Source organism: Diadema antillarum, unplaced genomic scaffold (assembly GCF_040938485.1).
Source record: "Diadema antillarum isolate AM-2024a unplaced genomic scaffold, OU_Dant_1.0 seq00000554_RagTag, whole genome shotgun sequence".
Taxonomy (NCBI): Eukaryota; Metazoa; Echinodermata; class Echinoidea; order Diadematoida; family Diadematidae; genus Diadema; species Diadema antillarum.
Genome location: NW_027271497.1, coordinates 105,600 through 123,604, shown reverse-complemented (window position 1 = coordinate 123,604; position 18,005 = coordinate 105,600). Strand labels below are relative to the sequence as shown.

General features: G+C 37.8%; 1 protein-coding gene across 1 annotated transcript; it reads right to left on the bottom strand.

Moving 5' to 3' along the window:
- Window positions 1–469: 469 nt before the first annotated feature.
- On the bottom strand, window positions 470–16,186 carry LOC139734948 (TGF-beta-activated kinase 1 and MAP3K7-binding protein 1-like). The gene is made up of 6 exons (XM_071645724.1): window positions 16,115–16,186; window positions 11,291–11,433; window positions 10,147–10,387; window positions 8,099–8,237; window positions 1,979–2,207; window positions 470–1,408 (listed from the first exon to the last, which is right to left on the bottom strand). Exons 1-6 carry the CDS (start codon window positions 16,175–16,177, stop codon window positions 520–522), a joined length of 1,704 nt encoding a protein of 567 aa, XP_071501825.1. The 5' UTR covers window positions 16,178–16,186; the 3' UTR covers window positions 470–519.
- Window positions 16,187–18,005: the final 1,819 nt, after the last annotated feature.

Here is an 18,005-nt window from a genome sequence, read left to right as displayed (position 1 = left end):
CTGATATTTGTGACATCAAGCAAAATCATACTACGCCCTACAGACAACGCGTATGTTCAAAGTGTAACTGTTTTCCTTGGTGAACGTTTTATTGGTATATAGCCGGGATAAATGCCATACCAATGCAAAGTGAATCTAATGCCTTTCTGCGTCATTTGAATAATCTGCTTTAAAAAGAACAACAGTAATGACAATCTTTCAAATAGAAGGTAAAATTCCATGTTTCTCAGGCACTTGCTCGCCCCAAACACTTCTGCAAAAGTCATTGTCAGCATTCGCTTAGCCTTGCTAGTCTAGAGTCTGCTCTTTTAGAATCTGCCCTTATCTAGAAATCCATATCCGGCGACTTTTTGCTGGTTTTGTGATGCAGAGTGACATATGTTGCCAGACCAAGACATATGATCGTACACTAATCAATAAAGCTGTTCAAGGTAACTTGGTAACAATATGTCCATAGCATATCCAATGAAGGGTCCAGACTTATTAAATTTAGGACTTTACTAGAAGAAATTGTAGGTGTTATGATGTGACAGCATCTGGGCAAACAGCCTTATAGGCAATGAAGAAGTCTGTGAAGTCCACATAAGGATCTATGAGACCATCCTCATCTGGTTCTGCCTTATTTTCATCATGCCGATTGAAGTCAAACACTCTCTGTGGCTCCCCATTGCTGCTGCATGTATTTGAAGTTGTACTACCACTTCTTGTGTCCTCTGTATTTTCATCTTCTGCCATTTCCTCATCCTGACTGCCGGCTGTCTGGTATGGGGAGGGGCGGGGTGTGGTATGTGGGTCATCCTGGTTAAAGTAGGACTGGTGGTTGCTTGGCTGAGGGGTGAGGTCACCTCTGATGGCACCAAAGGGAGACCTCTGTGGATCACTAGTGCCGTTATCCACCTGGATATACAGGGGTGTTGTGATAGGGATGGAGGTCTGTGTGTCAGCTGGTACAGGATTCACACCAGCTGTGCTGATGGTGAGACGAGGAGGCTGGGAGCCAGAAGGCAAGAGAGGTGAGAAAGGAAGGCTAACCTGGTTGAAGGGTGTTGTGCTTGTTGGGCTTGATATACGACTCCCAATGGGGTAGTTAAAATTGCGCACTATAAGTGTGATATCTTCCCTCTTCTGACACATGGCCACACGTTCACCACCTGAGAGATAGGCATCATGGTGTCTCCGAACTACCTTGTCCACTACAGCTTGTGCCACGCCACTAAGGGTAGCCTGGACCTCAAACTCTGCCATTGCAATGTATGCTAGGTCAAGATTGGCCTGAGTGGTGCCAGTAGCCTCAATCAGTGAGTGGCTGAGACCATTGGAGTACATCATCAAGAAGCCTGTCATATGTCTCATATCTATACCTCCAATAATGTCAGGTTCTGCAATAATGGGTTCACTCTTGGCATCACTGTGGAAACAAGAGAGGCCTCATTAGAAACATGCCAGAGAAAATGGTCACTTCTTCCACTCATAGATATTAAGAGAAAATTTCATTTTAAATATTTGAAAATAATGTTAAAAATATATGGAAGTTGTAAAAGCTTCAAATATCACAGAAAAAAAACAAAACTTGCGAACATATAAATTCATCCATTAATCGTGGTTTTTATACTGTTGATAACTACTCCTATGTTATTTATTTTGACAAACTTACTTGATGAACTACATGTCCCTTTCTACCCATTTGTCAGAATATATAAAACGCATGTTATGGCAAAGCGTACAAACGTGGAAAAATGGATGTGAGTCAAAATACCGCAAAAATACACAAATAAATACTAAAAAAATCAAATTATATTAATATGTGAGAGATGACTGTATTACTGGAGGAAGAGCTCCAAACATTTAAAACAAATCCAAAAATGATGTAACAAAGGGCTTGCACTAAACAAACAATTTACATTGTCTTGGCTCTCAAAAGACTTCATTAGCTAGAAATAGTTGAGGAAAGATGAGTAAACAATGCTGCCAGTCATACCGAAAGACTTGCATGTCTCTAAAGCCTCCTTTCACCATGTAGTTGCCAATAGTTCTAGTAGCATTCTTGTCACCAAAAAGCTTGCAGGTCTGTATGACTGTGGTATCCACACCAAGCTGGCTCAGCCGTAGTAACTCATCCTGGTTGAGGACAGTGTGGTCCACACTCAGCTGGCGTACCTTGGTGGTGCCATCTGGTTCCAGAGTGCAGAGCAGGGCATGGGAATCACCTGGTAAAGGACACAGTTTAGGTTTATGATCAAGACCACAGCCTAAGAATTCGCCCAAAATGATATAAGAGTCATGTGCATGTAATTATGTTGGTTAACATCCCTTACACAATTTAGTGATCATCAATTGAATATGATTAACCTTACATAATTATCTTAGAAAAAATATTAGAGGTGGCTTATTGATAAAAGAAACATACAGTCAACCTCGCGTAAGTCGACATAATCGGGACTGAGAAAAACACGTCGACTTACGCGAAAGTCGACTTACGCGTAAGTCGACATTTTGTCGACTTATAAATGAAAACTAATTTCCCCTATACAGAGTAAGATAACGATGCGGATCGCTACCCAAATCTTACTCCTTTTGCCGCCAAAACATACCTACTGACATTAGCAACAATTATGTTTTAGTTCATGCATAAACCTTGCGCGGATTAGTAACGACAACGCATAATTCCCAAATCTCTTGAGAGATTTTGAGAGAACGGGATCGGAAACCTGGGCCCGTTTCTAGACACTGTACGTTTTAAATTTGATTTGAAATATCAAACGCATATTCCCCAAATTGCATGCAACTTTGCGATTTAAATTCAAGTGCGTTGCTGCGAAGATATGTGTGCGAATTCGTATGATTCTGTCGAGATAAGTTTTCAGTGCCGACAGAGTTGAAATAGGATGTGTGATTTTCCTTCCCTAAGTCGCCATATTTGTTTTGTTTAAATTTCTATTGCCATATTCTGAAAATGAATTGTTCTCGCGCTCCGATTCGCAACAATACCACCGCTCTGTACGGCGCGGGCCAGTCTGAAATAAAAAGAAGAAGAAAAATTTGTTAATCCGAAAACGACATCTTTCGAATAGCTAACCTTCGTAAAACAAATCTCTTTCCATCGTCAGACTAATTTAACTTTGTACTGAGATTCAAACCTTCGGCATAGCGAACTGTAACAATAATTTGCTTCTATTTTTTTCATTGACATTTCGTGAAACAGCATGCGTTTCGGTAGTTTGAAACATGTAAATGTTGCGATGTCTTTCCCCTGCTAGTGCAGACTAAGTTCGGTCACGGCGAAAGTTCCGTTATAGATTTTTATGCGTTTAAACGCAGTTTCTAGTTTCGTACAAAAACCGCAAGTCTTTTCTGCAACGCACTTGCGTTTTAAATACAGAGTTGCTTGTGATTTGATGGACTTGCATTTTATTTTTAGAATTGCGTTTAAACGCAATTGAGATTAAGTTTGTTTTTTTTTACAGTTTTCTAGTTTCGGATGATTATCAAACGCAAGTCTTTTCAGCGTTCCGTGTGATTTGATGGGCTTGTATTTGATTTTCGGGGTTGCGTTTAATTTTTAATTTTGCGAACGAAATAAAAGATGACGCAAGTCTTTTAAAAAATAACGCACTTCCGTAGATTTTTAGAGATGCTTTTAAACGCAGTTTCTAGTTTCTTACGAAAACAGCAAGCCTTCTCTGCAACACTCTTGCGTTTGAATACAGCGTTGCGCGTTATTTGATGGATTTCATTTGATTTTTAGACTAGGTTGCGTTTAAACGCAATTGAGTAAAAAAAAAAGTTCCCTACAATTTTCTAGTTTCGTATGGTTATCAAACGCAAGTCTTTTTAGCGTTCCGTGTGATATGATGGACTTGCAATTGCATTTGATTTTCAGAGTTGCGTTCAATTTTTAATCATTTGTACGAAATAAAAAATAATGCAAGACTTTTCAACAATTACGCACCTCCGTAGATGTTAAGAGATGCTTTTAAACGCAGCTTCTACTTTCTTACGAAAACCGCAAGTCTTCTCGTCTGCAACGCTCTTGCGTTTGAATACAGCGTTGCGCGTGATTTTGATGGACTTCATTTGATTTTTAGAGTTGCGTTTAAACGCAATTGAGTTTCAGGTTCGTACAACTCTTTTCTAGTTTCATATGATTATCAAACGCAAACCTTTTCAGCAACGCACTTACGTTTATGTGCAAAGTTGCTCGTGATTTGATACACCTGCATTTGATTTTTAATTGCATTTAATTACATGTAGTTGCATTTTAATTGATTTTCTAAAAACGGGCCCAGGTTTCTAATATCGCTTCGGAATAAGTAACGGTAGAATATTCGGATAAACGGGAACACCTATTTCATGTTCTGATAATGATTCTCTACTAGGACCTATAGGTGTACAAAATTTGTGCGTTTTGAGAATAACGACAAGGAAAAAAGGGGGAAAGTGAACTGCTTTGGGTAATACATGTAATTCTCCAATGTAAATGAGTGTATGCTCTTTCTATTCCGGCGTACAAAACAATGGACGGATGGCGCGAACGCTACCGCGCCTTACACTAGCGAATTACCAAGTAGAAATGCTGCGAATCGGAGCGGGAAAACAATTCTTTTTCAGAGAATGGCGATAAGATTTTGAGCGAAAAAATTATGTCGACTTAGACGAGGGAATTAACACGTATTTCAGCCCAGTTGGCACTCAAAAATCAGGTCGACTTACGCGAGTTGTCGACTTATAAATGTCGACTAAGACGAAGAAATTTTCAAGGAATAACAAAGGCAAAAATCGGGACTTTTTTATCGTGTCGACTTAAGCGAGTTGTCGACTTATGCGATGTCGACTTAAGCGAGGTTTACTGTATAAAGTAAAACATAGCATCAAACAGACCAAAGTGCTTCTTATACTTTGCAATGAGTTAAAGTTACATACCAAAAAGTCTTGCAAAATTACTTGCAAAGAGAGCTGTTGGTGACAGTTGGAATATCAATGTTACATATAAACAGTGAGGGAAATGGGAACTGATAGGACAGAGAAAGGACGAGAGAGAAAGAGAGAGAGAGAGAGGGAGAGAGAGAGAGAAGTACAATGTAATAGCAATTTCTCATGAGTTATTGAGTGGATTACTTAGAGCCTTTTATGATTTCTTCAGTAGACGAATCATGTACAGTATTGGGCTATTCATATAATGTTCAGTTTTACAAAGATCTCTGTCAATTTGTTATTTCTTTGTAAGATATGATGTAGCTCGAGTAGCTGGTAACCAATACTGCCAGTTGTACACAGAGGACTTCTCTTCAATCACAGATCACAACCTCAAATCACAAACTCAGATCACAAACATGAAGGGCATATGAAACATACGTAAACAAGATCCTAACATGAGGTGACAAGCTCTCTTGTAGATGTTTTCAATGTCATCTATGGTAGGTATTTGGGCAAGAAATAAGCTAAAATTCAGAACTGGTGCACAGTACTCTAATACAGGTGTAAGTAATATTGGTGGAATGTAAAAGAAAAAAAGATATAAATAAATACTTCAAAAGGCAATCCAAACCCACTGAGAATCCTAAACATGTGCAGCATATTTGCTTTCTTCACAACAGTTATGATCAGCGGGGATCCATAACCTCGAGAAAGCTATCGTAGAGGATACTGTAAAGGTGGCTATTTTCGTGCGACTGATTTTTCACGCTCAGTCTAGTTAGTACACTTTTGCGTGTCTTTATTTCCGCAGAATCAAGACATCAACTACTGGAACATATTGCAGGCAAAAATATTCGCATGCTTTTATTTTCGGGCTAGTTTCTGGTTGCGTGAAATGTGCGAAAATTTCAACACCACGAAAATTTCCACTTTTACAGTAAGCTTGTAGTAAGGCACCGTATAGACGCACTCGTTGCATGCTACATGTAACAAAGTTAACTTGAAAATAGTTATCCACGAGATATCTCAGGGTTAGCGCTCTATCAATGAGCTGCGGGGGGTCCCCACTCATGGTTACGCATCATGTGGACAGAACTTGTTAACAGGAATTTGTAGATAAGTGTGACCTCTCCATGAACTCAGTTCCCCCACCTCCTGCATTTTTCTCTGCTTCCAGGTCAACCTCCTGAACATAATACACTATACCTGCATTGTGCTTGCGTGGATGGAGTCCACACACGTCACACCCTTGTTAGTTCCGGGGTCATCGTAAAATTTCCGTTTCTGTGGTTTTATCATTGAGTGGGACTCGCTCACAGTTACAGGAGGCAGTGAGCTTATCCTCTGGGATAGCTGCCATCGAGGATAAGCTTCGTCATTTGAACACGTGGTATAGTTAGGGGGCCAGAGCTTATCCTCAAAGATAGCTATCCTTGAGGGATCATGGTCTGCTAGTCTCTGCAACATCCCTAAACATTCCATTTCAAATCTTTTTTATTGTCATCCCTAACAACTTAGCTCTTTATGTGCCACATTCGCACGTCCGACTCAAGTCGACGGCGTGCCAACTTCGCATAATCTGCTCAAACGCACAAACCCGCCCAAACCGATCAACAAATTGCCAAATGCCAGAGTACAATGAAAGCGTTTCTCGCTGTTCCATTCCTGTCACACGTAGCTTGCATTTTATGTGGTGATTGAATATCACGCAGAGTTACTGGATTTGCGAGTAAATTCCAACTTTCTGTCACTGTTCTGTGTGCAAAAGTAATGCCTCTACAATGATGTAGCTACTGCTCATTTGAAAGAAAAATAATTATAGATTTGTTATACAATAATACAGCAAAGCAAAGCTTGGCATTGTCTATACAACTTTGCTCATTTTGTCATGTCGAGGGTAAGAAAGATCAATAAAAGTTACATAGACTTGAAATACATTATGTTTTCCCAAAGCATGACTGCATTGCTGTCTCAGAATAATGTGGCACACAGGGGGTTTACATCATGGCACATAAAGAGTTACTGTAAAACAAGGAATGTTTATGTGCATGTTAATTTCGCAAATTTCTCGAGAGCCAAGATTCGCGAAATTAAAATGCACAAGAAAGTTGAACTTGTCTACACTATACGCATTGAATGTTAGAAGGAACTCCCCAAATTTTCATGCCGTAAAAAAAGCTGCCAGCTCCAATTCACGAAAATATCGTGTTATACACTAACTTGCTCAATCTCCCTCAACTCTAAAGGTGGTAGTTAACTCATGAAACATATGGTCTTTGTGGATCCAGCTTCATGTTGTGCATGCGAGATCATGTTTTAAGGTTGTGTAAATCAGTCTGAAGAACAGAAGAGGAGGAAATACTTCTACTTTCTGCCAAAGTGAGATCGTCTAAAATATATTTCAAGCAGATGACAGACATTCCTTGGCACATGCCATTGCTGACGGGGCAATCGTTAACGGCCCTTTGACGATCGCCCCGTCACTGTACAGGCATGCTAACCTGGAAACATTAAACTGCACATTACTTGAATGTGAGACCATTCTGAAGCAAATGATTTTCACACAACAATAGATATGTGATGTACTCTTAAATGAATCCCACAAGGATTGGAACAATCATCCCCCACCATTCCCACTGATTCCCACTGATCAGTTACTAGCCATCCCCTTTAATCTTTGACCTCCTGACCCAACACTTTCCAAGAGAATAGTTGTCAGGCAATACATTATGTACGGTACTTTTAAACTTTCATGAATATACCATGAGCCGTTTCCAAGATATGGAGAAAGACATGAAATTTTAGTGTTTTCACTTGATCTTTGACCCCATGGTCCAAAACTTCCCACATAGCATCTATTTCCAGTAATACATGTATTCACTAAGTATCATGAAAATACCATCAGACATTGCAGAAACAGGGGGAAATAAGTGAAATGTTAGAATTTGAACTTGCATCAGCTCTGAACTCGAGCGTGTGCACCCACAAGTTGATACAGTGTATGCACAGCTTTGTAACTCATCAGCAAATACATGCTAAGTTTCATTTGGATGTACTTCAACGATTCTTTAAAGTTACATCATCTACAAAAATTGATTATGGATGGACGGACAGATGACCTAAAAACATAATTATGCCTAAGGCAACACTTCATGGAGGAGACAAAAAAGGGAATTCCACTTACCAACATTGGCAACATACAGCTTGTCACCATGGATAAGGGTTACAATAGACGATGTTCCTCCACTGAGTTCTTCCTCCATAGATTGAAGTTTGTCCATCTCCCCTGGAAACTTCTGATACAGCTCGTAATCAGTGAGGCCCTGAAAGAGAGCATGGTAGTATAAAACTGCTGTAAACCTACTTCATATGACACAACACACTATCAGTGTGTACAATCAGCCCTCTCTGGCATGAAAGCTGTAGTGATTAAAACACTACTTTGCCCAGGCATAATCAGTCACATTATTTTTTTGTTTATTGTGATTAATAATCAGTAATTTTTCATCTTATTCTTTCATCTATACACGTATTACAACTTTTATTGCTTGCAAGCAATTGCTACTTTTTATTTATTTTTTAATGCATATGGCCCCTTATCTGTTCCTGATGCAAACATTATGCAAATAACTGCAGCGTCAAAATTATGCAGGTTACTGTAAAACATGTTATTTTAGCAGCATGAGATTTTCATGAAATGGAGCCGACAGCCTTTTTCACGTCATGAAATTTTCGCGAAGTGCCTCTGGCATTCAATGCATATAGTGTAGACAAGAGCCTTCACATACATTTCAATTTTGCAAATCTTGGCTCTCGCGAAATTTGCGAAATTAGAATGCACGCTAACAGTACTCTCCTCTCGCTCCAATTTTATGACCAAGTTAGTAATGCTGATATCATCTGCATAAATGAGTTTATGAAAGGGGTAGGGGAGAGAAGACAAAAAGGAACCAATCTTACATTTTCCTCATAGTCTTTGAGAGCAACATTGCATCGATTAGTCTGTATTAATTGGAATACCAAGTGAAAAAATGGGACCAGCCTGGGATCTAAAGCCGGACAAACCCTCACTCTAACCACGACCATAACCATAAACATACATGTAGTTTAACTCTAGCTTACTGTCTAGCAGGATTCCATTCACTTCAATGACAAAACAAATATCCAAATATGCAAGCAAATATCCAAACTAGAGAAGCACTCTGAGGGCACAGATCTTTGCCAAGCAGCTCATTTCCACCACTGATCTTGGTCCCCAAATGAGATCAGTGATTTCCACCCATATGTATGCATGCTGAAAAGTGCTCGATTTCCCAATATAGAAGCCTTTTGTTAAGTCATCAACTTCCAGTTGCGCAGCGCACCATGCCCTAGCAGAAACTAGAGCACACACTTTAGTGCGTATATATGCAAACCTCAAAAAATGCGCAGCTTGAAGTCCCAAGTTCATTGACCTGTACATACCAATATATCAAAAATCCTTTGTAAAATCCATGAAAATTCCCAGATCACTAACATAATTATATCATTTGTTCCTTGTGTCATTTTCAACCTTTCCTGCAAGTTTCACCCAAATCCGTTCACAACTTTAAATTATTTTGCACATAGACAAACAAACAAACCTACTCCGACACAAAGAAAACCTCCTACCTTGGTGGCGGTAATGTGTATCATACTCAATGAACACGTAATATGAAAGAAAACACCTGAAACAATAAACACGACACACTACAAGAACTTCCAGAATGTCATATAATCTAATGCAATCACTGACATGATTTTGAATGACATTGTATCACAACTCACAAGAGATTATATTACTGTAAAAGTAGAAATTTTCACTTGAGGAATTTTACACGCTTGGCCATATAAGATAAATTTTTTTGTCTTTAATACCACTGAATCATAAAATTAAATAATGTTACATACAGCAAGCAAAATATCCGCATGTGTTATTTTCACACTAGTTTCTGATTGTGTAAAATACTCAAAAATTTCCACGCTGCGATAATGTCCACTTTTACGGTACCTGTATGGATAATTGTTACTACATCCATTTGATTACTGTGATCTGTATCAAGAGTCTTTCGTTCCCATGGGGTACACAATGTCATCCTACAGACCATCTGGGAGTTGTAAAACTGGACAATCTTGCAAGTTTTTTTTTTTTGTTTTTTTTTGTTTTTCCAAAGGCAATGACTTTAAATAGGATAAGTAGCAGAAGATTCTTACATCAGGTAGGGAGAGTTTCAGGTTGGTTCTCTCGGCTAGAATGTGGTCCAGCTGCTCAAAGTAACACCTTTCCACTGTTTCAAATGACTGTTGTAGGATGCGCTTCACCTCTGCATCATCCTGTACATCCAGCAGTTGTCCAAGCAGAAGCTCTGCTGGCAGTCGTTGGTGAGCAAAGTTGGCCACATGCACTCCATCATATCCATCAAAGATGGCGTACAGATAGTCATTTTGCTCTGTCCTACGACCAAGCAAATGGAAAAAGAATTGTCAACATATAGACTTCACCTCATGGTTTTAAACCCTTCTTTCTCGTGATGAGTTTACAACAGAGAAAATTGTTTGCATGTTTTAGACATCAGAAACTAACATGGCTAGGACAGAGCACTGAAAATGATAACAAACATTATGTCTAGCCCCAGTCATGACAATCCCATATGTGTCCTAATGTTTAAAAACAATAACACTGCAGCTCCATTAGTCATCTGACATATATTACAGGAGAATGATTAGAACATTTAAAGGGGAAGAATGGTATCTTCAAGATACCACTATGGATTCAGTGAATGTAGAAATATGATAGCAATGAACTTTGAGGAAAATTGGACAATCTGTTCAGAAGTTGTTGTTTTTTTTTTATAAATATGAATTTTCGAAAGTTTGATTAATTTCATGTGCCCTTATCATTGAAAAAGACAATTGTGATGTCACAGTATGGCTACATTATAAAGAAAATTTACAGATAATGAAACATACTTTGATTCTTCCAGCATAAGCAAATAGAGAATCTTTTATATTATGTGCTAATTAAGATTATCATTATTATAATAAATGAGCACTTAACCACTCTTTGTGGCATTTTAATCTGTTTTTTCTCATCATGCATCTTAAACTAAGCATTCATAGTTGCACTTTGTTACATTTGACATGGACTATTAAATGCAATCATTTTACCCAAGATGCAGTTCCATCTACATCCCGCAGATTTTAAAGTGGTGGTTTTCCAGGATCAATAGTGATCATGATAGTATCTTTTGCATCAGTGTTAGAGCTTAATCTAATGCAGACTTTGTTTTGTCGATGACACTAGCACCAGCTCCAAACTTGAAATTGCCCAGTGTAGTGTGCTATTTTCTCTCCTTACTTGAAATGGAAGAACTTGTCCTCAAATTCATGGTCCTCATTCCTGCCGCCATCTGCACGGTAAATCTGGTTATTTGAGTAACCAATGCCAGAATGCCGACATACAGGTAAGTCATCTGTCCAGCTTGTGCTATGGAGGGAGCTCTGAATAATGGAAGTAAGAGAGTTTAGTTTTAATACGTATTCATGGTGAACAACTGTTCATATATACTTGGTATCAAGATTTCTATAATAATATACAAATGTTTGCATTTCTTTGGTATCACTTATAAAATATCAGGTGACATCATGTTTGTTTCATTCCTGTTGTGGTCAATAATGACTATAGAAATATGTTTATGGGGTAATAAAAAAAAAATGGGCTTTTCTACAATGCATTCGTGATGAATTTGTAATAAATCAATCATCTGTCAGAATAAGCAGCCTGGAATACTGTGAATTAAAAAAAAACAATAACACTTATCAAAGAGTGTGAATACCTTGATATGAAACGTGCGACCTGATAGACTTACCGTATTACACACATGATCAAATGTTTCACTGACATTTGATCTTTACTTTGTATGATAGGAATCAAAAGGGCAACACATCATCAAGTATTGGCTATGTTACATACAAAAGTGGCAAACATTTTTGCATGCTACTTTAACTTGTGAATAGATGTGAACATAATTGTGTGATTGGTCATAACATCATCTTTATCTAGAGTCTGAAACATCTTTATTTGTGACCCTGCATCACAAAACCAACAAAAAGTAACTAGACATGGATTTTTAGTTAAGGGCAGATTCTGAAATCTTGAGCAGACTGCAAGCTTTAGAATTATATAACTCAATTCAAACTGACTCTCTTATCTTATCTAAATATTGGAAAGAAGGCACACACTTTGGAAAAGCGTGTACTGAGAAAAGAAGCTCTGAGGTATTGAGTCTAATCAAGGACTTAATCTTTACCAAGCCATGATAGCCGTGCAATGAATGGGACTAAAAAAAACAACCAGGACGTAAATACCATAGCAACAACAATAAACGGATTATCAGATTAAGCTGAGACTAACTATGCTTTAAAATTAACACATTCCGTCCATGACAAACACTAACTTTCACAGCAGTAGGACCACCCTTTCAAAAGTTATTAGATTTGAAAGTGAAGAGCATGTAAAAGATTATATAGAAATGAAAAGGGGCCTATAAGACATATGGTCTAATTACACTATTCTACAAAAAGTGCTCTACAAAATACTGCTCAAAACACTACTTACCAATTGTTTTATGATCACAAACTTTGACATTGTGTAGAAGAATTGCTCTTTCAGAAAATATGAAAAACTTAAGGTTGATTAGGTTGATCCATTTCACATATTCTGAGTCCTCACGTAAAATCAGGATGTGCCACTTTTTGCTGGTTTTGTGATGCAGGGTCACAATTATAAAAAGCAAAAAGAACTATTAAAAAACAGAACTTGTAAAATTGTAAACAATGTTGTGGAGTCACAGGGAAATTTCCCAGAAGAAAGTATGTACTTACATGAAATTACAACTTTACATTTTCCTCAAATAATGGTGACAAACAAATTAAAACACATAGTGCTCATGCATTATAAAATGGAAAATACCATCAAGCATGCAATTTATGATCTTTAAATTGTAGGTGTTTGCTGCACAATGTCAGGAGTGACAAGCATACAAAACACATCATACAGCTGGCAATATTCATAAACCATGCACACTCACAAATGGACTGGTTATCATGAAACATTGTCATACATCTCATGAAACAACTCTAGAAAGTTTTGAAACAAGTAGCAGTTTACAATTAAAGAAAATCAACATTAAAGAGATTTGAGAGATTACTAGCAATGCTAATAGTGATCATGAGTTTACTAAATGTCTGTTTTATGAAAAAAACCCAAATTATAGTTATTTAATTTGAAATTGTAAATATCGTAACTTCAGCCAATTAACCTGTTGAGGACGAGTCGCGAGTATACTCGGGTAGGTGTCTATGGGAAATGCGTGTTGTAGCAAAATAAAAAAGTCCTCAACGTGTTAAAATAAGGCCAAATTACTCTGAATGCTATGTACTGGTTTATTTCAACTGAGCGGGGCACTGACTCGAGGTAACCTACCAGCATACTGTATGAAGTCCAGCTGTATTACAAATCATGTGGTGAATGCCAAACATACTGGTGATGTGCTTAACATGAATTAAATCCATTAGACTCGGATATCCATCATGCCCTGCTGTTAATATTTTAACTGCTCCCATCATGTCAGGCTGAAAACGTATGAAGATGGTAATAATAATATTACAATTTAGGTAATAATAACGACAATCTATGAATAAAATTTCTCTACACATGTGGAAAGAAATTTGTTTTGTGCAACTAGATCACATCTGACAGCGTCATAAAACACATTTGCTGTTCCGGTGTCTTGCATACCTGCTTGGTTGCAGTTGGTTATCTCCCTCCCTCCCCCACCCCATGCCCTACAATTATCCAGCATTCATGTTTTTCGTAGTTCATAATGTATCAATAATTTCTTGGCAAAATGCAACTCAAAATTGTGTCCTTGTAGAAATACGTGTCTAATAGATGGTGTGGTGACTTTTATGCTGAAATCAGATAATGGAAGTGAAAGAAAGATTATTTTTGAAGTACCAAGTAACTCACTTTTGACCTCAGAATGTGTACATTGACCACAGATATAAGTAGTACTGTTTTACAAACAAGACAAAAAAACCAACACAACAACTTTAAACACAAACAGCATCGTCATGCCACAGTTTTACCTTGGAAGATGAGGCTAACATTAGATTCCTTGGACTGAGGTGCTTGTGGATTTAAAACTGAAGAGCAAGCATCACTAATCAGCACAACAGACAAGCAAACATGCTTCTCAGTGAGTGGATCAAATACATTATTATTCGTGTTGTCTGCTTTTTTTTTTCTACAGCAAAACTGCCAGGCCACAAAGTAATGAGTGTCCTGTATACATATGTATGAATATGATGTTACAAGATACCGTACCATGACTGAGCATGCTCCATTGCAAATGTACATTGTATTTTCATTATGCCACATATTGCTCGTGGTGGATATTTTTGCATGAGTAATTTTTTTCACGATTGGCTGGGAAAGATGAGTTTTGCATGGTTTTAACACTGCAGAATCAAGACATATTACTGGGACACACCAGCAAGCAAAAATATTTGTGTGCTTTTTTTCCATGCTAGTTTCTTCTTGCGTCAAAATTGTCACATTTTGAGTTAGTCCAGCATGTACCGACATGAATATCCACTAGAAAGTATACACAAAAATGAAATACTCTATAACTGGGTATAATTTTCAATACAAGCATGCGCAGTTATCAAATCTGACTGATCTTTTTGAGTGGAATCTTACAATTTCCTGAATTTTAAAAAAAAAAAAAAAAAAAAAAAAAAAAATCTCCCAAGGATAATTTCCTTTCATTAACTAAAACTGCCATGATGACATAAATCAAAGTACAGGTACAAAGTCATTAACAGTGAGCTTGAACCTGAAGCTCATACTCATAGAATACAATAGATCTAGAGAGCATGCCATGGATGCAGCAACTAATGACTATGCAGTTTCTATAGCTGGCAACTAGGCCCTACTATAGGTACAGTAGTAAGTAGTAACATTCCTAATTGACATTCATGAGTCTAGTAGTGCAATTGTGCTGGGATTGAGTTGAGTGGGAAACTGAAATGCAAGGCACATGGGTATCAAGAACACCATCCTGAAGTGGCCTCTATGGCACTGGAAAGCCTATGTAGTGGCTATGGCGACTGCAATTAAAAAAGGTCAATTTTGTACAGCTGTTTTCTAGACCCAGCTCGACTGCTACGACTTGAGTGCTGGTGGGTGGAGGGTAACTGTGGTGACCAGCCCGAACGCCACATAACTGTGTGACGGAGCACCAAGAGGTTATATGATGGGGGACCCTACCTCGAGTCTAGGACCTACAGTACTCAATATTACTACGAGTACTACAGATGGATACTAGTTCAAAAACAGTCTCAAAACGTACTATACGCTGCGCCCATCTACCCTTCTTAATCCACATCCCAACCGGAGTAATGACAAAATGTCTTGTAGCTACTTTCTAAGGGGGTATTATACAAAGTTTACGGGATGAGTTTGCACGTTTTCTGTATATATATATATACATATATATATATATATATATATATATATATATATATATATATATATACTGATATAGTGGCTAGTACTTAGATGTCCAACACATCGACACTGTGCTCTGGAACCGACACCCCTCTCTATCAATCATTGCGCGTACCGGTAAAGAACTTTCATGCATGCGACTATGCGCAGTTGCCAGTGGCAGTGGCTTTGCATTCTTCACTGGGGATTTGAAGATATCCAAATATTACTGAAAGACCCGATAATAAACAAGATCAACAGCAAAACAATGATACCGTAGATTATAAATGCACATAGAATAGGAAAAGCATTAGGTGCATTTCACACGTATTGTCAAAGGGTAGGGGTGGTGGTTTCAAATAGATCGAGATAGTAGTAGATTCGGTAGGCCTACGGCGCAACTGAGCCGAGTGCGTCAAAATAACAACCCACGCGTTCGAAGCAGTTATTTTGAAGCGTGTACCACAAATCGCATTTTCAATGCGCGCTTGTGAATTTAGAGTATTTTCTTTACATGTGAGTAAAATTTCAGGCAAATTGTGAGATATTTTAAGCTTCTATTGATAGAAAAACATTAGGGTGTCGATGTGTGAGACACCCACCCATACGTAGTCCCACATGTCCATATACCTGTGAGTGCGAGCTTCCAAGTGAAGGCGTATTTCGACGCGGTGTTCTTGAACTTGAAGTCATATTTTTTATGACATGATCACACGGGTCCTACTAATTGACGCAAACTAATGCAAACTAATGCAAACTAATACAAACTAATGCAAACTAACGCAAACTAATACAAACTCAATGCAAACTCAATGCAAACTCAATGCAAACTACTAATCAATGCAAACTAATGCAAAATACTAATTAATGCAAACTAATACAAACCATTAGCGGTGAAAATTAGGGTGAATTGCAGGGTAACAGGACCTGGCTCTTCCGAGGCCACTCTAACGTTTGTAAGATGCACAGTGGAAATACGGGTATTAATGATCGATCATTGAATGCCAAAATACTAATTGATGCAAACTCGACGCAAACTCCAAGACACAACGCTATCCTATGCGAAAACAACCTATATCGATTACAAATATCGGGAAATGACACCCCGAAATACTAATTAATGCAAACTCAACGCAAACTCCAAGACACAACGCTATCCTATGCGAAAACAACCTATATCGATTACAAATATCGGGAAATGACACCCCGAAATACTAATTAATGCAAACTCAACGCAAACTCCAAAACACAACGCTATCCTATGTGAAAACCACCTATATCGATTACAAATATCGGAAAATGACACTCCGAACGCGCAAACTACAAGTCACAACGTTTGCCAATGTGAAAACAATGTAAATTGATCATGAATAACGCAAATTGACACATCGAAACACTATAGTAATGCAAACTCCAAAACAAAAAGTTTTCCTGCGTGAAAACTACCTAAATTGATTACAAATATCGGAAAATAACACCTCGACACTAAAAAAAAAAAAAAAATGGTCTCACAGTATTCTATCATATTCCTGTATCAAATTTAACTCTTGCAGAAGCGCAAATTTATTTAACACCAGATTGAATTGCAGTTTCAAGTTCAGATTGTTTCAAATGCTGTTAGACTGCCGTGGGAATATTTAGAATGCCGTGGGAATATTTAGAATGCCGTAGGAATATTTTTGATACAATTTTATTTATTTATTTATTTATTTATTGCAATTCTTTATCCAGAGTAGCCTGATCAGCATGAAATATATAAACAGTATAAAATATTACATTTCAAAACAGTATAAAGTAATCACACACATCAAGTATTTAAATAAAATAATATCATACAATCACACAGATTTAAAATACACTAACTATCGGTCTTCCTCACGGCTCTGTTTTCGTAAAAATCCATGAAACATGAACAACAACATCAACAACGGTAACAACACCAACAATAAGAAAACAATTTGTTTAAAAATAGATAATTGTGGCTGATCAGCAACGGGACACGTAATACAGTCAAATATAAAAATGAAGTGAACGCACATGTACAAACATGTGGAAATACGATAAAACAAACTGAACATCTAGAAAGAGGAGAGAAGAGGAAATGATTCAATATTTTCTATTAGGCGGCTGCAATCAGAGCGCAATTAGAGTCCAATTAAAATACTCTTCGAATGCAGATCAATACTTTCCATTTCGAATGCTCCTCGAATGTTTTAAGCATGGGTAAAACATTCGAGCTGGCCTCAAGAATGGGCCCGAACACACTCAGAATGTCGTCAAAATTTTTAGAATGCACTTTGAATATGTAGGAATGCAGGAAGAATTTTCATTCCAACGGCATTCCGGCTCATTCCGCCTCTGGTTGGACGGGGTATCAGAAAGAATTTTAAAATCCACATTAATTTCATCAAAGAAATGGGCCGATAAACATTTTTTTTCTGCAACACATCTTTACCTTCTTTGGCTATCAAAATAATCATCGCTTGTTTTTGAGAAGCGAATAATTCCCATATTGATATGT